The following is a 25777-nucleotide window of genomic DNA, read 5'->3' as shown; positions in this document are numbered from 1 at the left end:
TCATTTAACCAGCTGAACGCTGTGGAAACACCAGTCTCTCAGTTTCACTGAGCTTTACATTTTTAGCTTTTGTTCAACATCTCATTCGTGCAAATGAAGACAGCTCCTGGCTCTTATTAATGGTGTCATTTTGACAACTTTTAGAATAAAGTCTTTGAAACCAGTCGTACATTTTGGGCTTCGGAGGATTCATGTTCAAGGCTCGAATGAACAGAACTAAAACCCTAAAACTCTAAAACCGTAAAACCTGCATGTACACTGTTGGAAGCTTGATTAGCACGTTATAAGCTAACAACACCAAGTCCCAACATAATTTTTATTAATTAATAGAACATTTTTATTCCATATATAAAACCACTCATTCATATCGAGATCTAAATGAATAAATTAGTGCTCCGACCATCCGGTGAAGACAGCTTTATTCATCGAAGGCAGAGGCAGGTGGGTTCTTTTAAACAAATGGACTTTCAGAACAATAATGAAAGTGATGCACATCAGAGAAGATTCAGAAGTGGGTTTACTCCCTGAACACTGAAAATATACAGCATAAACCCTAAACTACTCCACTGGCTACTCATCTCAAGTTGTTGCAAAGTAAAAACAACAGGTGCTACATTTCCATTGGATAATAACACGATCTAAGGTCTGAGCGTGACATTACGCAGGATGTTCATGCACCAGAGATAAAGCCTGTCAGATACCAGGATCCAAACATCAGTACATTTAAAATGCTTAAAAGTAGCTAACCAGCTGAGTAACCCAACCTGGATGTTGAATGAGAATGAATGTGTTCAATGGAGCTACAGATAAGCTAACTGTCAGTTAGCTGTTAACTATACAAGCTAACTGTAAACAAGCTAACCACCAGACAGCTGTTGTGGAAGGTTGATCATTTCAAATGCTAATGCTAATACTAACGACTTAAAAGCTTCTCGCTTCCTGTTAGCTAACACGTTATGCGCCACGGATCATACATTTCTTTATGCTGGATATGCTACCTGTCTGAAACTACCACACATTTATCATGCTGATCATGCTAACAGTTTCCTCCTGACTGCAGGGTTTATGCTAAGCTAGGCTAACTCCTGGAGATTAGGCTGTTGTGCTTCGGCTCTGAAGAAATAGCAGGAGATGAATATGTATAAAACACACTGAACAGCTCCTCTTTTTTCTCTTAATTTCAAGCCTTTTTCTGACCTGTAACATTTAATTACATTAAAGGGGATGTTTTCTGCTAATTTCTAACTCCATCTGAGTTGCATTACATCAAGTTAAAAACAATCCCCGTTTATCTCGTACTGCTGCTTCATGTCTCCTCTGCTCAAACTGACCGAACCAAGCTGGTTTAGCTCCCGTCTCTTTAAAACTCCCACGAAGGCCCACTTTTCTCTTATTGCTCAGCTTCTGGAAGCCTGCAGACGAGGAGCACCTCGTGTGAACTATACTTGTGGCTCAGCACAACGTAAAGAAAACTATTACAAAGTGTAATCTGCTCATCAGAGTAAGGATGAAGACAGCCAGGGGTGCAAAGCTACATTACAGAGACCCCAAAGAGTCCACAGCTGGGTTTCACCGATACTTAAAGGTACAAACGCAAGTCAAGAATACAATAAAGTGTCACAGAAACGGTTTTTGCTTCTTTTTCCTCCAAAGAATTGTTTCTACAAACCTTTTCCTGTTTTTTCTAATCATTTGGCCACACTGAATATGAACATCTGTCTTCATAGCTTTAGCTTGGCAGAAAACGGTAAAAGAACAGGTTCATCGTAATGTGGCTTCAGTCTGCTGAGGATTAAAGGAAAAACCTGAAGGTTACACTGACAGAACATAAAAATCTGTACATTTCTCTTTAAGTATGTGTGCTATGTTTTCAGGAGACTAGAAACAACCTTTAAAGAATTTTGTAAATGTTTCAGTATTTTAAAAAAGGACATTTAAATGGACACTAACTACACACTGATACTCTTCAATACAAACTAGACCCAGAAGTGAAATGGACCCGAGGATAACTGGAAGTTTAACTGAAAGCTAACAGCTTGATCTGATAAGTGAACTAAGCTAACTGAGCTAACTGGATCTAGAGGTTAACTTTAATGCTGAGCTAATGACAAAGACTTAACAAAACAGAAGGTTTAAAGTTATGCCTTACCTTAGGTAAGACACAGTCCTGCTAGAACTGATGCTGTGGTTCTGTTTCTCCTCAGCAACAGACTAAACCCACTGTGGCAACAGCGCCACCATGTGATCAGCTTCAAACTAACACATTTTGCTGAATATTTTGGCAAAAATCTCAGAGATACATCCTCATGTCTGCAGATTCAGAACAATGATATCAGTCGTATCCATTTAAGTCACTAAGATGTTCTGCTATTGTGACAAAGTTCGTCCAATCTTCACTGAACCAGGTTCACACCATAAACTCTTAAGCTCAATGAAAGTTGGCATTACTCTCGCTTTTATTGGCTAACTTTTACAATTTTGGTCACACCAACTGATACTTCTGACTTGCTTTAACAAAAATAAACCAATTTTCCTGCATGTATACAGAATAACATCCAAATGAGAGTCTTCAGCAGCAGGAAGTGATCATTCAGAAAGACAAAATGTTGCCATGTGTTAAAACATTTGGTTCCATTTAGAATATTAATACAACTTTGATCATTTCAGCTTTTAAATACACATTTGTCAAAGTTTCAGCTAAATATTGAACACATTTCAACCAAACTTCACCAAACAAAAACAGAATGTTTGGACCTCAACCCTTGTCCATATGGTTGCTTCTGGATGCCTTGTGTCTCTTTTCTATCATTGTATAACACATTTATGTCTAGTCAAATCAATTCAACCGTCTGTAATACTTAAACACTTAACAGACGTTTTGACGTTTCCAGTAAAACAGGAAGCAGCTGCAGAGATTCACTGAAACATGATCAAATATGAACATAAACCCAGAATCTGAGGCAGAAACAGAGTTTTTTCTCAGTTCTCAGCAGCTTTAAAGTGAATCTCTGGTCTGAGCTCCTTTATTCTCCAACACAGCCTGAACCCTCTGAGACAAGCTTTCTGTCATTTCTTTAAGGAGTCTTCAGGAATAGTTCTCCAGGCTTCTTGAAGGACATCCCAAAGCTCTTCTTTGGATGTGGGCTGCCTTTTGTTCCGTTCTCTGTCAGATGATCCCACACTGCTTCAATAATGTTGAGGTCCGGGCTCTGGGGAGGATTCATCCCTCCATAAGACCTGTTGCCACTGATTTTCAGTCCACTTCTTGTGTCATTTGGCACAGCTCAGCCTTTTCTCCCTGTTTCCCTTCCTTAAGAACAGCTTCTTGACAGCCACCCTTCCATGGACACCATTTCTGATGAGGCTTGGGCCAACAGTAGATGGATCAGCTGAAGGTCCAGATGCATCTCTCAGGTCCTGTCAGGTCACAGCTGGATTTTTTTCCTCTTTTGTTCTCCACTTCTCCAGTTTCCTCCAATGTTTTAAGGACACACCATGCTGAGATATGCCAAGTTTTCAGCTAATAGCTTTTTGGGAATCAGCAAGTAAAAGAATAAAGTCTTTGGAAAATGGTCGAGTACAAGGACTAGACTGAAAATTAGTGAAAAAGCAGCCAATATATCCAAAGAAAAACTCTGAAAGCCCTTAAGAAAGCCTGGAGAACTATTGATCAGGACTATTTCAAAGATTACAGGAAAGTCTGAAAGCAATGAGGCTGGGTCGTTACCCTGGGTCGGGACTCTGGGTAGGGACCCTGGGTAGGGACCCTGGGTCGGTACCCTGGGTAGGGACCCTGGGTAGGGACCCTGGGTAGGGACCCTGGGTAGGGACCCTGGGTCGGGACCCTGGGTCGGTACCCTGGGTAGGGACCCTGGGTAGGGACCCTGGGTCGGGACCCTGGGTAGGGACCCTGGGTAGGGACCCTGGGGTTGGTACCCTGGGTCGGGACCCTGGGTAGGGACCCTGGGGTTGGTACCCTGGGTCGTTACCCTGGGTAGGGACCCTGGGTCGTTACCCTGGGTAGGGACCCTGGGTCGTTACCCTGGGTAGGGACCCTGGGTCGTTACCCTGGGTCGGGACTCTGGGTAGGGACCCTGGGTAGGGACCCTGGGTCGGTACCCTGGGTAGGGACCCTGGGTAGGGACCCTGGGTAGGGACCCTGGGTAGGGACCCTGGGTCGGGACCCTGGGTCGGGACCCTGGGTCGGGACCCTGGGTCGGTACCCTGGGTAGGGACCCTGGGTAGGGACCCTGGGTCGGGACCCTGGGTAGGGACCCTGGGTAGGGACCCTGGGGTTGGTACCCTGGGTAGGGACCCTGGGTAGGGACCCTGGGTCGGGACCCTGGGTAGGGACCCTGGGTAGGGACCCTGGGGTTGGGACCCTGGGTAGGGACCCTGGGGTTGGTACCCTGGGTCGTTACCCTGGGTAGGGACCCTGGGTCGTTACCCTGGGTAGGGACCCTGGGTCGTTACCCTGGGTAGGGACTCTGGGTCGTTACCCTGTGTCGGGACTTATTTAAACACGACATTAAAATCCCATCTAATTTCAGTTAAGATCTGCTGTCGTTATTTTCACAAAGACAGACTCATCATACTGACCTATGAGAGACTGAATGGCTGCTGCTTCTTGTTTACAGCTCAATGTTTTCTCCAACAAACATCACACAGCTTGGTTTCAACTGAGAGGCACGATGACCACAAAGTGTGGAAATTCCACCGCCGTAAGTTAAATTCACAGTAAAATATTTTCATAAAAGTTTAATCATGATGACATACATTTGCATCTGTAAAATGTGTCCTCCTGACGATGATGAAGAGAGCAAAAACGTGAAGAAGAGGAAAACCAAACTTCCCTGAGGACAAAGACAAAGGAAGAGTAAGCAGGAAGAGAATTGTTTGAAGCTTTAAAGAGACAGCAGCAGAAGAAGAAGATCCTCACCGGGTGAATCACGCTGTCATCAGCAGACCTGCCGTCACTGCAAAAACACGAAGCGTTTCAGTATCAAACAGAGAACTTAACAGTGTGGTTACACTTCATCGCCCTCCTCATCCTCACCCTCTTGGGCATCTGGCGGCAGCAGCGCGTCTTGTCGGTTGGCGAGAACAAAGGCCAGAGTGGCCAAGATGGCATAATCAAGAATGCCGAGGATGGCCAGGATGTAGGCCCAGTGGACTGTGCAGTTACCCGGTGAGAAACTTCCCACCTGAAGCCAGAATCAGAACCAGGTGTGGCGTCATCAATAAAAAAGTGCATGTGATTAAAGACAGATGACATGTTAAATAAATAAGGACAATAATCCCAGGAAAGAGTTCATGAAAACAGGCCGACATTTATGAAGCTCTGATGTTTTCACAGTATTTTCAGGTTCACAAACACAAAGCCTCACCGAGTCTCCACACAGAGCCCTCATCTCTGGACTCTCCCACGAGTCCGGAAACAGAAGACAAGCCAAGGCCAGGCAAAAACCTGCAGAGAGGCAGAGGCATCAACCAACACTGCCCCCTACAGGTAGAGGTGAAAAATACAGAAACCACATCCTCCACATAAACCCGCCTTTTCAGAGTCTTTGCTGTAGTTCTGCTTTGTGTTGATTTTATAAAGATATGTTCAGGTCTAAAGAAGAAGTCCAACCTCATTATTTTTAAGGTTTTACACATCAGGACATAATTAAACCAGCTGCTCCTCAGCAGGTTCCAACCTCAGATCAACACGATTCATTATTTATGGAACTTTATTTATGGAAGTTTGTGTGAAACTAAGTGAACCCTGATCCAGCAGCTTCAGCAGCAGTGAGTGTGAAACTAAGTGAACCCCTGATCCAACAGCTTCAGCAGCAGTGAGTGTAAAACTAAGTGAACCCCTGATCCAGCAGCTTCAGCAGCAGTGAGTAAAACTAAGTGAACCCCTGATCCAGCAGCTTCAGCAGCAGTGAGTAAAACTAAGTGAACCCCTGATCCAGCAGCTTCAGCAGCAGCTTCAGCAGCAGTGAGTAAAACTAAGTGAACTAAGATGAACAGAAGGTCTTTGAGAAGAAGAAGTCTGGTTTTAAATGCAGACACAGCTGTGACAGATACACAATTGGACCACTTACCTGGTTTTAACTAGAAAACCTACACCTGACAACCTGAGAGGTCTGATTATGTTAAAGATGCTTCATGTGAAGTAAGTCAAACCTTCCCTGAGAGCATCGGTAGAAGCAGTGACTGACCTGCAGTCAGCTGCAGCCAGCCGCAGATCTTGTAGACAGTTGCAGCGCTGCAGAACCTGAAGAGACAAAGACAGAGGACGCTGGTCCACACTGCCCACAGAGACACTCCCACCAACACCGCCACCGACTGGAAGGACGGCAGCGGAGATAGACTGGACAGGCTGCCACGACAGTCAGGGACCGGCCAATCTGACTCCAAACACACCTGACAACACACACAAATACAGGGACACAGGGTGAGACACAGCCATACAGGGACCTCCGGGTACAGGGGGGTACACAGATATACGAGGAAACGGGTATATGGAGACACAGGGTGAGACACAGCCATACAGGGACCTCCGGGTACACGGATATACGAGGTTGGGGGAGGGGTTTCTCACCTCAAACAGTCCCAGGGTGCCACTGGGCAGCGGTGGCCCCCCCTTCTGACTCCTGGCGTCTGTGGTACCGATCCATGACGGCTGCACCAGGATGACCACCTGGATGATGGCGAAGCAGAGCGTGCAGACGGCCCAGAGGACACCAACGGCACGAGCACTCCGCACGAACTCCGTCTGGTAAAGACGGGAGAGGTCGGCGAGGCCGGGGGACACTGACATCCCTGAGAGGGAAAGAGAGATTTCAAACCGATAAAATGTCCAGAGACTTCATTTTAAGAACAGAGGGTTCTGACTGAGGCTCCTTCAGGAGGGAAACTGTGAAACAATCCATGATTTTGCTGTGGTCCAACACTTCATCTGTGTCATGGTGTAAAATCAGTAGGAACTGAAATGAAAGAACGACTTTGGAACATTTGAATGAACTCAAATCAGCCAATTAGGATTCAGATCCACTAATCTCAGTATTTTTGGATATTTCAGGATATTTAAAGGTTCAGGCTGGAGCCACATACCACCAGGAAACAGATCTTCCAATTATATTTACATTTATTCAGAAGGCATTGGTTTAGTTAACTGAATCAGATTCAATATACTAAACAAAGATGCAAAATAAATCATATTCAACATTGCATTCATTTAATAAGTAAAGCAAACTGTAAATCAACTCATTTCAATCAATGTTAATTCAGATAAAATTCATCATAAACACAAAATAAACACTTTGCATGAACAAACTTTAAAGTTTAAACTGGAGCCAACATTAAGACAAACTCACAATGCTGCTGAGCATGGAAAACACTTTTAGGTGAAGCTGGTGGTGAAAAGACAAAAGGAACAAGATGGCTGACTCTGGGTTTCCTTTATCCCTTCAGACAGGAAGTGAGCGTTCCAGGTTGTGTTCCTGGAGTTGGGTGACGCCTTGTGGAGTGGAGGGGAAGTTCACCCTTTCTTTAATTAAGGAGCTGAATATCTAACATCTTGGATTATTAAATTCCACTTATAAGTGAAACACTTTTGCATCACAAACCCTTTTATTCTGGCACCCATTTATGTTTCTGTGGTGTTTTGACACGTTTTCCCTTTTTAGCAGTGAGTCTGGTTCTTCGGCTGAGGATGGCTGCCCCCCCCCCCCCCCCCCCCCCCCCCGTACCCAGTGCCACCTGCCCCCCTGACAAAGTCTGATGGACAACCAACATGTTGATTTTAATAGACGTTCACCTGGGATCAGCTGCTCTCTGATTGGTCCCTGACGGTCAGAAGGAGCCAATCAGAGAGGAGGAAACTGCTGCTGAGTCTCACTTATTTTCAAAGAAACATATCAGGATCTGCTGCTGCTTTCAGTTCAAATGAAAACGACATTCTGCAGACTTCATATGAGCATTAAATCACAGATTCAAAGACATACTTTCATGTTTGTAACAGATGACGTAAACAGATCAATAATGATGAGAATCAGTGATTGAACAGCTGGAAACATGCAGATTCTCCTCTGAACTCCAGCAATAATAATTCATCTGGATGTAAACAACAACAACAACAAACAGCGTGAAGCTGACAACCAATCAACGGCTGACAAACATCACAACACTGACACACCGACGTCACGCCATCAGCGCGTTATTTACCAACGCGCACGAGACGAGCCGCGCTCCGGTGAAAATGAGAAAAACAGCAAACCTGCGGCAGCAGCTCCACCTGTCCGTGTGTCCTCTGCAGGATGGAGGGATGCAGCAGCTCCACCTGTCCGTGTGTCCTCTGCAGGATGGAGGGATGCAGCAGCTCCACCTGTCCGTGTGTCCTCTGCAGGATGGAGGGATGCGGCAGCTCCACCTGTGTCCTCTGCAGGATGGAGGGATGCGGCAGCAGCAGGGGGGGGGGGGGGGGGGGGCGGAGCCCCGGATGTTGAGCTTCTGACGTTTAAAAAACAACCGAAGATCAAAAAATGACTCGGAGGGAGGAGCACGTGACGAGAAGAAGATGGGGGTGGAGCTAAAGGGAGCTGCTGTGTGATGAAGATGTTGGAGCCTCCAGAACCTCAGGACTAAAGGGCCACAGAACCACAGAACCTCAGAACCACAGAACCTCAGGACTAAAGGACTAAAGGGCCACAGAACCTCAGAACCTCAGAACCACAGAACCTCAGAACCTCAGGACTAAAGGACCACAGAACCACAGAACCACAGAACCTCAGGACTAAAGGGCCACAGAACCGGTCCTCCTTTTGTTTTTAAACTGAACTCCTCTTTTCAGTCTTTGTGGGTTTCACCTGAAACTGATACTTTATAAAAAAAACTTTATTGATCATTTATCAGAGACCTGCAGGATCAGCTGATGGATAAATAATAAATAAAATCATTTATCAGAGACCTGCAGGATCAGCTGATGGATAAATAATAAATAAAATCATTTATCAGAGACCTGCAGGATCAGCTGATGGATAAATAAAATATAAAATAAAGCTACTTTCAAACAGTAATCTGATTACTTCCTCCTCGTGGCTGAAGTATTCGGATACTTTCACATCACATTCAGATTCTTCTCGGAGTTCTTTTCACTTCCTGATGCGGGAACTTCTTCTTCTGCAGATGTTCACTAAATTACCCAGAATGCCTTTCATTCGCCAGCGTCCCACTGAAGGTGAAGGGTTCACTTACTTTGTCACTTAATCAGCAGAAAGAATTCACTTCCAACGCTGATCAATAAAACTTCTGAATGATTTTATTTCAGGGCTTTAACACTGATTATTGATCCATCTGATCGGGAACAAACAGAATCATTCAAACTGAAGCTTATGGTTCTGATCGGACTCCTGAACCAATAACTGCAGTCAGACGATCGATCAGTTTGATCAATACGAAAATCATAAACTTTTTAGACAATCGAAAAATGTTTTATTACAAAAAAGAACCTGAAAACAAACATAAGTCAATCAGATCAGAAGTATTGATCACCTCCTGATCAGGTTACCACTGCAGGGCTTCAGGTGACTCTGTGTGTGTGTGTGTGTGTGTGTGTGTGTGTGTGTGTGTGTGTGTGTGTGTTACTGTGTGTGTGTGTGTGTGTCTGTGTGTGTGTGTGTGTGTTTGGTTACTTTGTGAGGTCACAGCCGACAGATTAAAGGAACATTTTGTTTATTCTGATTGGTCATAATTTCAGGGAATCGAACCACCAGCTGCTGATGAAGATGATGAAGATCTGCAGTTAAAAGATTAAAACGCAAAGAACGAGAGCTGCTGGTATCCATGGCAACACGCTCAACTATCCAATCACAGGGAGGAAGACTCGGGTCGGCTCAGCTCCACGGAGGGATCTCCTCTCCAAACTTGGCGCAGTGAGCGGCGTTTTTAGCCTCAAACAGACCCTGAACAACAGAAGAAGAAACACGTCGTCACCTCCTCAGGTGTTCAGCAACTACCTGCCTGAAAGGTAGGACAGCGCCGAAATATAAACCCACAAACCCAAAGAAATGACTTTTTTAAACTTTTTATTGTGACTTTCACTTTTAACTAAAATATTTCAGACTTGAAAACACAAACCTGGGGTCCAGTTTTCTGCATGTGGAGGAGATATCAGCACTTTAAATAACTCACATGATATGAGAATGATTATGAAATATGAACTAACACACGAGAGGTAAAGTTATTATAAAATGCAGCAGGATTTGGCCCAACTCAGAGCTGCCCGGGGCAGGTTGGAACCGGTTTTGGCCGCCTGACAACACAAATGACACCGGAACCTCAGGCCAGACCTCGAACCAATAGGAGTCAAGTACTGCGTGTGATGTAACTGTTGCCAGGCAGAAGAGAGAGTTTTCTGACTCCAACAAACACATAAAAGAAACTCTGTTTTTGCTAGCATTGCTGTAATGAGGCACGTTTTGAATAAAAGTTAGTGTTAAAGTGTTAAAAACTGGCCCTAACTTGGATATTTCTTCCACAGCAGCATCTTTTAGGAATATGTGTGTTTGTTCCAGGTCTGACTCTGGAAAACCAAATCAGTTCCAAACAAGACAGAAAAACAAAGTCATTTTCTTTATGAACTAAACTGTTGAAATAACGGCTAAAACCGTTTGGGTCTGCTAAAAACTCTTAGAGCCCAGAGTAAAGCTGTGATGAGCTGCTGTCTGCTGGACCAGCAGGTAGCAGCGCAGCCTCACCTGGTTGTGGACATACGCCTCACACCTGTAGCACCACACGGAGAGATCCGAGAAGCTCAGAACCATCGGATGTTCAGACATGGCGCCGTGAGTCACCATGTGTTCGTTCACGTACCTGCCGCAGAACACCTGAGATGGGACACAAGGTGAGACAGGTGAGACAGGTGAGATGGGTGAGACAGGTGAGATGGGTGAGACAGGTGGTTCCATATGGGAGGACAAGTGAGACAGGTGAGATGGGTGAGACAGGTGAGACAGGTGAGACAGGTGGTTCCATATGGGGGGACAGGTGAGATGGGTGAGACAGGTGAGACAGGTGGTTCCATATGGGAGGACAAGTGAGACAGGTGAGATGGGTGAGACAGGTGAGACAGGTGGTTCCATATGGGAGGACAGGTGAGACAGGTGAGACAGGTGAGACAGGTGAGACAGGTGAGACGGGTGAGACAGGTGGTTCCATATGGGGGGACAGGTGAGATGGGTGAGACAGGTGAGACGGGTGAGATGGGTGAGACAGGTGAGACGGGTGAGACAGGTGAGACAGGTGGTTCCATATGGGAGGACAGGTGAGATGGGTGAGACAGGTGGTTCCATATGGGAGGACAGGTGAGACGGGTGAGACAGGTGAGATGGGTGAGACAGGTGAGATGGGTGAGACAGGTAAGACGGGTGAGACAGGTGAGATGGGTGAGACAGGTGAGACAAGTGAGACAAGTGAGACAGGTGGTTCCATATGGGGGAACAGGTGAGATGGGTGAGACAGTTGAGACAGGTGAGACGGGTGAGACAGGTGAGATGGGTGAGACAGGTGAGACAGGTGAGACAGGTGGTTCCATGTGGGGGGACAGCTGAGATGGGTGAGACAGGTGAGATGGGTGAGACAGGTGAGACAGTTGGTTCCATATGGGAGGACAGGTGAGACAGTTGAGACGAGTGAGACAGGTGAGACAGGTGAGACAGGTGGTTCCATGTGGGGGGACAGCTGAGATGGGTGAGACAGGTGAGATGGGTGAGACAGGTGAGACAGTTGGTTCCATATGGGGGGACAGGTGAGATAGGTGAGACAGGTGGTTCCATATGGGAGGACAGGTGAGACAGTTGAGATGAGTGAGACAGGTGAAATGGGTGAGACAGGTGAGACGGGTGAGACAGGTGGTTCCATATGGGAGGACAGCTGAGATGGGTGAGACAGGTGAGACAGTTGGTTCCATATGGGGGGACAGGTGAGATGGGTGAGACAGGTGAGACAGGTGAGACAGTTGGTTCCATATGGGAGGACAGGTGAGACAGTTGAGACGAGTGAGACAGGTGAAATGGGTGAGACAGGTGAGACAGGTGAGACAGGTGGTTCCATGTGGGGGGACAGCTGAGATGGGTGAGACAGGTGAGATGGGTGAGACAGGTGGTTCCATATGGGAGGACAGGTGAGACAGTTGAGACGAGTGAGACAGGTGAAATGGGTGAGACAGGTGGTTCCATATGGGAGGACAGGTGAGACGGGTGAGACGGGTGAGATGGGTGAGACAGGTGGTTCCATATGGGGGGACAGGTGAGATGGGTGAGACAGGTGGTTCCATATGGGGGACAGGTGAGATGGGTGAGACAGGTGAGACAGGAGGGACAGGTGAGACAGGTGAGACAGGAGGGACAGGTGAGACAGGTGAGACAGGAGGGACAGGTGAGACAGGTGAAATGGGTGAGATGGGTGAGACAGGTGAGACAGGTGGTTCCATATGGGGTAACAGGAGAGACAGGTGAGATGGGTCACCTGGTAGCAGGTGAGACAGGAGGGACAGGTGAGACAGGTGAGACAGGAGGGACAGGTGAGAACAGGTGGTTCCATATGGGAGGACAGGTGAGATGGGTAGGACAGGTGAGATGGGTGAGACAGGTGAGACAGGTGAGACAGGTGGTTCCATATGGGGGAACAGGAGAGACAGGTGAGATGGGTCACCTGGTAGCAGGTGAGACAGATCCAGTTCTCAGCCTCAGAGCCACAGTCCTGACACGGCAGGAAGATGTCGATACCTGAGGTGGGGAGGGGCTTAACGGCATCCAGGTGAGGACACCATGACAGTGGGTCGACCACGTACAGCGTGTTCTGAGGACAGATGGACAGACAGGTGAGAGGTGACATCACCAACCAATAACTGCTGTATTAGTGGTTCCTGGCTCCGCCCATCTCAACTTCACACGTCAGCTCCAGCGACATCTGAGTCTTCGACCAACCACACGCTCCCTCCGGCTCTGCGCCGACTCCACCTGCAGCCGGCTCTGGCGTTGCCGCGGTAACAGTCTGATGACAGTCAGATGACAGAGAGCAGGACGCGGTCAGAGTCACTGCAGTGGAAATGAGACGAAGACGTGGGGCACTGACTCACCTGAGGCAGCGTGCTCTCTACTGATTGGCTGTCATCTGACTCCGCCTTCTCTGAGCTTCCCTTCGGCCCGGCCGCTCCCACAGGTGTGGATGTAGCAGATGGTGGTTGATTGGCTGACGTTTGAGTGATGTCCAGACTGGCCAATCCAAGAGTGAGCTGCTCCAGACTGCGCTCCGTCTGATTGGACGAGGCAGACACAAGGTCATGAGGCGCTTGGTCGGTTCTGCTCTGGTCCGACTTCCTGCCTTTTCCTTTGGAACTACGTTTCCCACGATGCTTTGGGGAGGGCAGGACCGCCCGCACCGACTCTGGAACTGAAAGTGAGGGGTGTCAGAACCAACCCTGAAGTCAGTCTGCACTCGGATGTCAGTTCAGACTCACTGTGAATCCTCAGGGACCTCCAGTAGGGGGCGTGATGTCGGATGACCTCGTTCATCGCTGCCACGGCACTGTGATGAGGAGGGGGGAGGGGCGTCACCAGAGGTGGAGGCGGGTCTCCAAGCAACACGCTGGTGCACATCGCCATGGAGTCAGAGATGGAGGTGAGGTTGTAGCCTCCCTGAAAAGATGGAATCGTCTCAGCCAATCCAGTCCACAGCTCACCGTAGAGCAGGCCGCACTAAAACTCACCTCCAGGATGAGGAGGACACGCCCCCCCGCCAGTGACATCAGCATGTGTGTGAGGTGGGCGTATCCCTCCGGAGTCACGTGATATCCACCCAGCGGATCCCCCCGAGCCGCATCGAATCCAGCTGACACCAGAACCAGACCGGGATTGAACTGCAGTCCAAAATGAATTGATTAGTAAACCCGTTTCCTGTGTTCTTTAACTGATTGGCTCATTGATCGCTGCCATTACCTCCGTAGCGATCGGCATGACAATGTGGTGAAAGGCTGCGATGTAGTCCGAGTCCCCCATCCGTCCTCCGCTCCACGCCACGTTCACGTTGTACCCTGCTCCCTTGGCCACGCCCACCCTGTCAGGGGCAGCGTCCTCTGAGGATGGGAAGAATATCCCGTTGTCATAGCGATGGAGGGAGATGTACAGGACGCTGCAGAAAGACACAAAGAGTCATCACTTTGATGTCGTGCTCTCAGTCCTCTTCCTCATCCTTCTCCTCACCTGTTGTCATCCTCAAAAATATGCTGTGTTCCATTGCCATGGTGAACGTCCCAGTCCAGGATAAGGACTCGCAGCAAAGGATCATGGGAAACTTTCTGGGCATGGCGTGCAGAGAGCGCTGCCGTGTTGAAGAGGCAGAAACCACAGGGAGAATCTCTCTCAGCATGATGACCTGGAGGACGAACGATGGCCACGCCGTTACTCACCTGCAGGGAACACATGCAACCATTAGCACGTTAGCTTCTCTCATCCACCTGATGCTAGTCTGTGAGCTAGCCTGTTATTAGCCTATTGTCAAGGATTGTTGCTAACCTGTTTTAAACTGTTAGACTGTAATCTATCGGTTGTAAAAGATACAACTGTGATGATAAGAGTGTTCGTATCCTGTCAGCATTTAGCATGTTATTTGCTTATTGTTAGCCTATTAGCTGTGAGTCTGTTGTTAGCTTGTTTTTACCTGGTTAGCAGTCAAACAACAGGCTAGCAGCTATCTATTGGTTGTAAAGTAATAAACAAAGCTGCGATCAGGCTATGTGTAGCTGTTGTTAGCTTATTAGCTGTGAGTCTGTTGTTAGCTTGTTTTTACCTGGTTAGCAGTCAAACAACAGGCTAGCAGCTATCTATTGGTTGTAAAGTAATAAACAAAGCTGTGATGAGTCAGGCTGTGTGTAGCTGTTGTTAGCTTATTAGCTGTGAGTCTGTTGTTAGCTTGTTTTTACCTGGTTAGCAATCAAACAACAGGCTAACAGCTATCTATTGGTTAAAAATAAAATAATAAACAAAGCTGTGATGAGTCAGGCTGTGTGTAGCTGTGGTTAGCTTATTAGCTGTGAGTCTGTTGTTAGCTTGTTTTTACCTGGTTAGCAGTCAAACAACGGGCTAGCAGCTATCTATTGGTTGTAAAATAATAAACAAAGTTGTGATGAGTCAGGCTGTGTGTAGCTGTGGTTAGCCTGTTAAGAGTGTACTTATCCTGTCATTCCTACCCTGTTAGCTGTGAGTCTGTTGTTAGCATTATTACTGGCAGCAGACTGTGAGTGTGTGTGAACTGATGTAACATTAAAGTATGATTGCTTTCCTGAATTAAAGACCTAACGTAACGTTATAAAAGTCAGTGAACGTTAACATTATGACAGTTTTCATATCCGTCATTAGAGAAGCTGTAATGTTAACATTAGCATGAGATTACAGGTGATGACATGTTTTTCTCGTGTTCTGTTCTTATTCTGCTCCTGAGGCGGTGAATGAGGAGAGAACTGTCACTAATGTTTTTTATTTCCACCTTTGTGTGATAAATATTAGTTCAGTATTCAGCTGTGAGTACAAACTTCAGACCAAAAAATCCATCCCAACTTAAATTGATATTTTTGTCTTCCTCAGTTTTTGACGGTTTTTGATGTCATTTGTTTGATTGCAACCTTTTGTGTCATAAAAGCTGGTTAAAATACATGAAAAAGTTCACGTTTTTTATTTCATAATGAGAATATTTAATGATTTTTCATCGGCGCATTGAAACTGTCCCAGAAATCTGGTCACCTCATGTTAGCATGTTGCTGTTAGCCTGCTTTTCAACGTGCAGCAGTTGTTCAGTTGACTTTAAATGACACTGTTACGGTATAAACAGCTTTGGAAATGCAGGTGTGATGTAGGAGAACCTCCGGTTCACTCAGAAGTTACCTTTCCATCCAGGATCTTGTCCACAGCGTTGAAGCAGCCTCCGGCAGCCAGCTGGGCAGCCTGGAAACTCTGGTTGTTGATGAAGATAGAGTTAAACTCCTCCCCCAGTCTGTGGAGGTCTCTCAGCTTCATGGCCGCCGTTGCCTTTATGTGGTCGACGTGCTGCACGCTGAACACAGTCATATCATCTCTGTTAGGCCTGACAGGCGGGCTGCACCCAATGAACACCTTCTCACCTCTGACACCTTCTCACCTATGACATCTTCTCACCTATGACACCTTCTCACCTATGACACCTTCTCACCTATGACACCTTCTCACCTATGACACCTTCTCACCTATGACACCTTCTCACCTATGACCCCTTCTCACCTATGACCCCTTCTCACCTATGACACCTTCTCACCTATGACACCTTCTCACCTATGACACCTTCTCACCTATGACACCTTCTCACCTATGACACCTTCTCACCCAATGAACACCTTCTCACCTCTGACACCTTCTCACCTATGACATCTTCTCACCTATGACACCTTCTCACCTATGACCCCTTCTCACCTATGACACCTTCTCACCTATGAACACCTTCTCACCTATGACACCTTCTCACCTATGACACCTTCTCACCTATGACACCTTCTCACCTATGACCCCTTCTCACCTATGACACCTTCTCACCTATGACACCTTCTCACCTATGACACCTTCTCACCTATGACCCCTTCTCACCTATGACACCTTCTCACCTATGACACCTTCTCACCTATGAAACCTTCTCACCTATGACCCCTTCTCACCTATGACACCTTCTCACCTATGACACCTTCTCACCTATGACACCTTCTCACCTATGACACCTTCTCACCTATGAACACCTTCTCACCTATGACACCTTCTCACCTATGACACCTTCTCACCTATGACACCTTCTCACCTATGACACCTTCTCACCTATGAAACCTTCTCACCTATGACCCCTTCTCACCTATGACACCTTCTCACCTATGACACCTTCTCACCTATGACACCTTCTCACCTATGACACCTTCTCACCTATGACACCTTCTCACCTATGACACCTTCTCACCTATGACCCCTTCTCACCTATGACACCTTCTCACCCAATGAACACCTTCTCACCTATGACCCCTTCTCACCTATGACACCTTCTCACCTATGACCCCTTCTCACCTATGACACCTTCTCACCTATGACACCTTCTCACCTATGACACCTTCTCACCTATGACCCCTTCTCACCTATGACACCTTCTCACCTATGACCCCTTCTCACCTATGACACCTTCTCACCTATGAAACCTTCTCACCTATGACACCTTCTCACCTATGACACCTTCTCACCTATGACACCTTCTCACCTATGACACCTTCTCACCTATGACACCTTCTCACCTATGAAACCTTCTCACCTATGACCCCTTCTCACCTATGACACCTTCTCACCTATGACACCTTCTCACCTATGACACCTTCTCACCTATGACCCCTTCTCACCTATGACACCTTCTCACCTATGACACCTTCTCACCTATGAAACCTTCTCACCTATGACACCTTCTCACCTATGAACACCTTCTCACCTATGAACACCTTCTCACCTATGACACCTTCTCACCTATGACCCCTTCTCACCTATGACACCTTCTCACCTATGACACCTTCTCACCTATGACCCCTTCTCACCTATGACACCTTCTCACCCAATGAACACCTTCTCACCTATGACCCCTTCTCACCTATGACACCTTCTCACCTATGAACACCTTCTCACCTATGACACCTTCTCACCTATGACACCTTCTCACCTATGAAACCTTCTCACCTATGACACCTTCTCACCTATGACACCTTCTCACCTATGAAACCTTCTCACCTATGACACCTTCTCACCTATGACACCTTCTCACCTATGACCCCTTCTCACCTATGACACCTTCTCACCCAATGAACACCTTCTCACCTATGACCCCTTCTCACCTATGACACCTTCTCACCTATGAACACCTTCTCACCTATGACACCTTCTCACCTATGACACCTTCTCACCTATGAAACATTCTCACCTATGACACCTTCTCACCTATGACACCTTCTCACCTATGAAACCTTCTCACCTATGACCCCTTCTCACCTATGACACCTTCTCACCTATGACACCTTCTCACCTATGACACCTTCTCACCTATGACACCTTCTCACCTATGACACCTTCTCACCTCTGACACCTTCTCACCTATGACCCCTTCTCACCTATGACACCTTCTCACCCAATGAACACCTTCTCACCTATGACCCCTTCTCACCTATGACACCTTCTCACCTATGACACCTTCTCACCTATGACACCTTCTCACCTATGACACCTTCTCACCTATGAAACCTTCTCACCTATGACCCCTTCTCACCTATGACACCTTCTCACCTATGACCCCTTCTCACCTATGACCCCTTCTCACCTATGACACCTTCTCACCTATGAAACCTTCTCACCTATGACACCTTCTCACCTATGAACACCTTCTCACCTATGACACCTTCTCACCTATGACCCCTTCTCACCTATGACACCTTCTCACCTATGACACCTTCTCACCTATGAACACCTTCTCACCTATGAACATCTTCTCACCTATGACACCTTCTCACCTATGACACCTTCTCACCTATGAACACCTTCTCACCTATGACACCTTCTCACCTATGACCCCTTCTCACCTATGACACCTTCTCACCTATGACCCCTTCTCACCTATGACACCTTTTCACCTATGAACACCTTCTCACCTATGACCCCTTCTCACCTATGACACCTTCTCACCTATGACACCTTCTCACCTATGAACACCTTCTCACCTCTGACACCTTCTCACCTCTGACACCTTCTCACCTATGACACCTTCTCACCTATGACCCCTTCTCACCAATGAACACCTTCTCACCTATGACACCTTCTCACCTATGACACCTTCTCACCTATGACACCTTCTCACCTATGACACCTTCTCACCTATGAAACCTTCTCACCTATGACACCTTCTCACCTATGAACACCTTCTCACCTATGACACCTTCTCACCTATGAACACCTTCTCACCTATGACACCTTCTCACCTATGACACCTTCTCACCTATGACACCTTCTCACCTATGACACCTTCTCACCTATGAAACCTTCTCACCTATGACCCCTTCTCACCTATGACACCTTCTCACCTATGACACCTTCTCACCTATGACCCCTTCTCACCTATGACACCTTCTCACCTATGACACCTTCTCACCTATGAAACCTTCTCACCTATGACACCTTCTCACCTATGACCCCTTCTCACCTATGACACCTTCTCACCTATGACCCCTTCTCACCTATGACACCTTCTCACCTATGACACCTTCTCACCTATGACACCTTCTCACCTATGAAACCTTCTCACCTATGACCCCTTCTCACCTATGACACCTTCTCACCTATGACACCTTCTCACCTATGACCCCTTCTCACCTATGACACCTTCTCACCTATGACACCTTCTCACCTATGAAACCTTCTCACCTATGACACCTTCTCACCTATGAACACCTTCTCACCTATGAACATCTTCTCACCTATGACACCTTCTCACCTATGACACCTTCTCACCTATGAACACCTTCTCACCTATGACACCTTCTCACCTATGACCCCTTCTCACCTATGACACCTTCTCACCTATGACCCCTTCTCACCTATGACACCTTTTCACCTATGAACACCTTCTCACCTATGACCCCTTCTCACCTATGACACCTTCTCACCTATGACACCTTCTCACCTATGAACACCTTCTCACCTCTGACACCTTCTCACCTATGAACACCTTCTCACCTATGACACCTTCTCATCTCTGACACCTTCTCACCTATGAACACCTTCTCACCTAGGATGCCTTCTCACCTCTGTCACCTTCTCACCTATGACACCTTCTCACCTATGACACCTTCTCACCTATGAACACCTTCTCACCTATGACACCTTCTCACCTATGAACACCTTCTCACCTATGAACACCTTCTCACCTATGACACCTTCTCATCTCTGACACCTTCTCACCTATGAACACCTTCTCACCTAGGATGCCTTCTCACCTCTGTCACCTTCTCACCTCTGACACCTTCTCACCTATGACACCTTCTCACCTATGAACATCTTCTCACCTATGACACCTTCTCACCTATGACACCTTCTCACCTATGAACACCTTCTCACCTATGACACCTTCTCACCTATGACCCCTTCTCACCTATGACACCTTCTCACCTATGACCCCTTCTCACCTATGACACCTTCTCACCTATGACACCTTCTCACCTCTGACACCTTCTCACCTATGACACCTTCTCACCTATGACCCCTTCTCACCAATGAACACCTTCTCACCTATGACACCTTCTCACCTATGACACCTTCTCACCTATGACACCTTCTCACCTATGAAACCTTCTCACCTATGACACCTTCTCACCTATGAAACCTTCTCACCTATGACCCCTTCTCACCTATGACACCTTCTCACCTATGACACCTTCTCACCTATGACACCTTCTCACCTATGACACCTTCTCACCTATGACACCTTCTCACCTATGACACCTTCTCACCTATGACCCCTTCTCACCTATGACACCTTCTCACCCAATGAACACCTTCTCACCTATGACCCCTTCTCACCTATGACACCTTCTCACCTATGACCCCTTCTCACCTATGACACCTTCTCACCTATGACACCTTCTCACCTATGACACCTTCTCACCTATGACCCCTTCTCACCTATGACACCTTCTCACCTATGACCCCTTCTCACCTATGACACCTTCTCACCTATGAAACCTTCTCACCTATGACACCTTCTCACCTATGACACCTTCTCACCTATGACACCTTCTCACCTATGACACCTTCTCACCTATGACACCTTCTCACCTATGAAACCTTCTCACCTATGACCCCTTCTCACCTATGACACCTTCTCACCTATGACACCTTCTCACCTATGACACCTTCTCACCTATGACACCTTCTCACCTATGACCCCTTCTCACCTATGACACCTTCTCACCTATGACACCTTCTCACCTATGAAACCTTCTCACCTATGACACCTTCTCACCTATGAACACCTTCTCACCTATGAACACCTTCTCACCTATGACACCTTCTCACCTATGACCCCTTCTCACCTATGACACCTTCTCACCTATGACACCTTCTCACCTATGACCCCTTCTCACCTATGACACCTTCTCACCCAATGAACACCTTCTCACCTATGACCCCTTCTCACCTATGACACCTTCTCACCTATGAACACCTTCTCACCTATGACACCTTCTCACCTATGACACCTTCTCACCTATGAAACCTTCTCACCTATGACACCTTCTCACCTATGACACCTTCTCACCTATGAAACCTTCTCACCTATGACACCTTCTCACCTATGACACCTTCTCACCTAATGAACACCTTCTCACCTATGACCCCTTCTCACCTATGACACCTTCTCACCTATGAACACCTTCTCACCTATGACACCTTCTCACCTATGACACCTTCTCACCTATGAAACATTCTCACCTATGACACCTTCTCACCTATGACACCTTCTCACCTATGAAACCTTCTCACCTATGACCCCTTCTCACCTATGACACCTTCTCACCTATGACACCTTCTCACCTATGACACCTTCTCACCTATGACACCTTCTCACCTATGACACCTTCTCACCTCTGACACCTTCTCACCTATGACCCCTTCTCACCTATGACACCTTCTCACCCAATGAACACCTTCTCACCTATGACCCCTTCTCACCTATGACACCTTCTCACCTATGACACCTTCTCACCTATGACACCTTCTCACCTATGAAACCTTCTCACCTATGACCCCTTCTCACCTATGACACCTTCTCACCTATGACCCCTTCTCACCTATGACCCCTTCTCACCTATGACACCTTCTCACCTATGAAACCTTCTCACCTATGACACCTTCTCACCTATGAACACCTTCTCACCTATGACACCTTCTCACCTATGACCCCTTCTCACCTATGACACCTTCTCACCTATGACACCTTCTCACCTATGAACACCTTCTCACCTATGAACATCTTCTCACCTATGACACCTTCTCACCTATGACACCTTCTCACCTATGAACACCTTCTCACCTATGACACCTTCTCACCTATGACCCCTTCTCACCTATGACACCTTCTCACCTATGACCCCTTCTCACCTATGACACCTTTTCACCTATGAACACCTTCTCACCTATGACCCCTTCTCACCTATGACACCTTCTCACCTATGACACCTTCTCACCTATGAACACCTTCTCACCTCTGACACCTTCTCACCTCTGACACCTTCTCACCTATGACACCTTCTCACCTATGACCCCTTCTCACCAATGAACACCTTCTCACCTATGACACCTTCTCACCTATGACACCTTCTCACCTATGACACCTTCTCACCTATGACACCTTCTCACCTATGACACCTTCTCACCTATGAAACCTTCTCACCTATGACACCTTCTCACCTATGAACACCTTCTCACCTATGACACCTTCTCACCTATGAACACCTTCTCACCTATGACACCTTCTCACCTATGACACCTTCTCACCTATGACACCTTCTCACCTATGACACCTTCTCACCTATGAAACCTTCTCACCTATGACCCCTTCTCACCTATGACACCTTCTCACCTATGACACCTTCTCACCTATGACCCCTTCTCACCTATGACACCTTCTCACCTATGACACCTTCTCACCTATGAAACCTTCTCACCTATGACACCTTCTCACCTATGACCCCTTCTCACCTATGACCCCTTCTCACCTATGACACCTTCTCACCTATGACACCTTCTCACCTATGACACCTTCTCACCTATGAAACCTTCTCACCTATGACACCTTCTCACCTATGACACCTTCTCACCTATGACACCTTCTCACCTATGACCCCTTCTCACCTATGACACCTTCTCACCTATGACACCTTCTCACCTATGAAACCTTCTCACCTATGACACCTTCTCACCTATGAACACCTTCTCACCTATGAACATCTTCTCACCTATGACACCTTCTCACCTATGACACCTTCTCACCTATGAACACCTTCTCACCTATGACACCTTCTCACCTATGACCCCTTCTCACCTATGACACCTTCTCACCTATGACCCCTTCTCACCTATGACACCTTTTCACCTATGAACACCTTCTCACCTATGACCCCTTCTCACCTATGACACCTTCTCACCTATGACACCTTCTCACCTATGAACACCTTCTCACCTCTGACACCTTCTCACCTATGAACACCTTCTCACCTATGACACCTTCTCATCTCTGACACCTTCTCACCTATGAACACCTTCTCACCTAGGATGCCTTCTCACCTCTGTCACCTTCTCACCTATGACACCTTCTCACCTATGACACCTTCTCACCTATGAACACCTTCTCACCTATGACACCTTCTCACCTATGAACACCTTCTCACCTATGAACACCTTCTCACCTATGACACCTTCTCATCTCTGACACCTTCTCACCTATGAACACCTTCTCACCTAGGATGCCTTCTCACCTCTGTCACCTTCTCACCTCTGACACCTTCTCACCTATGACACCTTCTCACCTATGAACATCTTCTCACCTATGACACCTTCTCACCTATGACACCTTCTCACCTATGAACACCTTCTCACCTATGACACCTTCTCACCTATGACCCCTTCTCACCTATGACACCTTCTCACCTATGACCCCTTCTCACCTATGACACCTTCTCACCTATGACACCTTCTCACCTCTGACACCTTCTCACCTATGACACCTTCTCACCTATGACCCCTTCTCACCAATGAACACCTTCTCACCTATGACACCTTCTCACCTATGACACCTTCTCACCTATGACACCTTCTCACCTATGAAACCTTCTCACCTATGACACCTTCTCACCTATGAACACCTTCTCACCTATGACACCTTCTCACCTATGACACCTTCTCACCTATGAACACCTTCTCACCTATGACACCTTCTCACCTATGACCCCTTCTCACCTATGACACCTTCTCACCTATGACACCTTCTCACCTATGACACCTTCTCACCTATGAACACCTTCTCACCTATGACACCTTCTCACCTATGACACCTTCTCACCTATGAACACCTTCTCACCTATGACACCTTCTCACCTATGACCCCTTCTCACCTATGACACCTTCTCACCTATGACACCTTCTCACCTATGAACACCTTCTCACCTATGACACCTTCTCACCTATGACACCTTCTCACCTATGACACCTTCTCACCTATGACACCTTCTCACCTATGACACCTTCTCACCTATGAACACATTCTCACCTATGAACACCTTCTCACCTATGAACACCTTCTCACCTATGAACACCTTCTCACCTATGAACACCTTTTCACATATGAACACCTTCTCACCTATGACACCTTCTCACCTATGACCCCTTCTCACCTATGACACATGGCCAGCTCCTCCTCTGTCGCCAGGCGAGCTGGTATCTGTTGGCAGCGATCGACCAATCCCAGGTGCTGATGTCTGGAGAAGATCTTGGAGATTCTTTGCGGCTGTTCGGGGTGATGTCTGCGACACATCGTCACATGACCTGGTTTACATGATCACATTCACAGTAAAACACGCTTACATCAGAGCATTCAGGTAACTCACCTGTCCCACATATTTACATGCTCCATCATCCTCTCATCGTAAACCAGAGCAGTTGCCCTGGAAACGGAGGGGGCGGGGTCAGTCTTCACAGAGCTCTTCTCATTGGTTATTTCTCTGATGGCATTGCCCTCAGCCAATGGGCTGCCTTCTACACAGGAAGCAGGAAGTTTGTCAGCAGTTAACACAAAGCTCATGTCTGCTGTGTCCCTATGCAGACACTGAAACAAACGTGCACGTGTGCACGTGTGCGTGTGCTACCTAGGACTTGCAGGGAGGTCCAGTGTGGGTAGAGAGCTGAGACGGTCTGAGAGATGGACTGCAGAGCACTGAGAGACACACACAGGGAACACTGAGTTCTGATCTGATGGCTCTTCACTGCAGACACACTTAAGCTTTCAGAGGAATAAGCCAAACATCCTCCGTCCTGGGAGAAAAGGTGGTGAAGGAAAACAGATACCTGGGAGTCTGTCTGCACAGCAAACCATCTACTTTTAGACATTTTAGTTAATAAGAAAGTTCAGTGTCTGCACCAAGATGTTGCAGGTCTCCTTTAACTGAAGCTGTTCAGAAGGAATCTGACATCAGAGAAGCTGAATTTAAAACCTGCACAGAACAAGATCAAGAACCTCACCACTGTAACACAAAAAGAACCGGTTCAGATCTCTCTGTTGCAGCAGGTGACACACAGATGCACAGGTGGGTTTATGTGTGGCCAGGTGAGCCGCAGGTGTTACCTGTCAGAAGGAGCAGTGGGCGGAGTCAGAGGAGGACAAGCTCCTCCCAGCAGAGCTCTAACGCAGGCTGCAGCGCCCTCTGCTGTCGCCTGCAGGTTATAACCTCCCTACAAGCAGAAAACAGTTTCAGCCCCTGCAGCTTTGGGTCATCATGTCTGATCAATCAACTGGTTTATTGATCACTTTCACTACCTGTTCAGGTAGAGAATAACAAATCATAACATTTTACCTCGAGGGCGAGAACAAGCCGACCTTCAGCCAAACTCATCAACATGTGCGTCAGAACATGGAAGCACTGAGG

General features: G+C 47.2%; 2 protein-coding genes across 4 annotated transcripts in view; both read right to left on the bottom strand.

Moving 5' to 3' along the window:
• Positions 1 to 4: 4 nt before the first annotated feature.
• On the bottom strand, positions 5 to 8607 carry lhfpl4b (LHFPL tetraspan subfamily member 4b). Of its 2 annotated transcripts, XR_011907897.1 has the most exons (8): positions 8270 to 8607; positions 6593 to 6813; positions 6210 to 6414; positions 5388 to 5467; positions 5057 to 5204; positions 4940 to 4976; positions 4737 to 4853; positions 5 to 4668 (listed from the first exon to the last, which is right to left on the bottom strand). XR_011907897.1 is itself a non-coding variant. In XM_072367571.1 (7 exons), the coding sequence occupies exons 2-6, from the start codon at positions 6809 to 6811 to the stop codon at positions 4948 to 4950; spliced, it is 681 nt and encodes a 226-aa protein (XP_072223672.1). In that variant the 5' UTR covers positions 6812 to 6813; positions 8270 to 8607; the 3' UTR covers positions 5 to 4853; positions 4940 to 4947. The 2 variants fall into 2 exon arrangements, 1 of the variants encoding a protein (XP_072223672.1); XM_072367571.1 differs by having other exon boundaries at positions 5 to 4853.
• A 699-nt stretch (positions 8608 to 9306) lies between these two features.
• The window catches only part of hdac6 (histone deacetylase 6), a 26495-nt gene continuing 10024 nt past the window's right edge, over positions 9307 to 25777 (bottom strand). Inside the window, exons 14-28 of one of the 2 annotated variants that reach the window (XM_072366556.1) lie at positions 25706 to 25777; positions 25477 to 25583; positions 25001 to 25068; positions 24743 to 24890; positions 24530 to 24658; positions 15930 to 16098; positions 14253 to 14458; positions 13989 to 14181; positions 13760 to 13909; positions 13511 to 13688; positions 13130 to 13443; positions 12937 to 13044; positions 12703 to 12849; positions 10749 to 10877; positions 9307 to 9953 (exon numbers count right to left, since the gene is read on the bottom strand). The exon at positions 25706 to 25777 is cut by the window's right edge and continues 18 nt beyond it. In XM_072366556.1, coding sequence (XP_072222657.1) covers positions 9885 to 9953; positions 10749 to 10877; positions 12703 to 12849; positions 12937 to 13044; positions 13130 to 13443; positions 13511 to 13688; positions 13760 to 13909; positions 13989 to 14181; positions 14253 to 14458; positions 15930 to 16098; positions 24530 to 24658; positions 24743 to 24890; positions 25001 to 25068; positions 25477 to 25583; positions 25706 to 25777 — 2187 coding nt within the window. In that variant the 3' untranslated portion in view covers positions 9307 to 9884. The remainder of the gene's footprint in view (positions 9954 to 10748; positions 10878 to 12702; positions 12850 to 12936; positions 13045 to 13129; positions 13444 to 13510; positions 13689 to 13759; positions 13910 to 13988; positions 14182 to 14252; positions 14459 to 15929; positions 16099 to 24529; positions 24659 to 24742; positions 24891 to 25000; positions 25069 to 25476; positions 25584 to 25705) is intronic. The other variant, XM_072366557.1, reaches the window with a different exon arrangement.

Source organism: Leuresthes tenuis, unplaced genomic scaffold (assembly GCF_036924035.1).
Source record: "Leuresthes tenuis unplaced genomic scaffold, fLeuTen1.0.hap1 SCAF_16, whole genome shotgun sequence".
NCBI classification, from domain to species: domain Eukaryota; kingdom Metazoa; phylum Chordata; class Actinopteri; order Atheriniformes; family Atherinopsidae; genus Leuresthes; species Leuresthes tenuis.
This window is presented reverse-complemented; position numbering and strand designations above follow the sequence as displayed.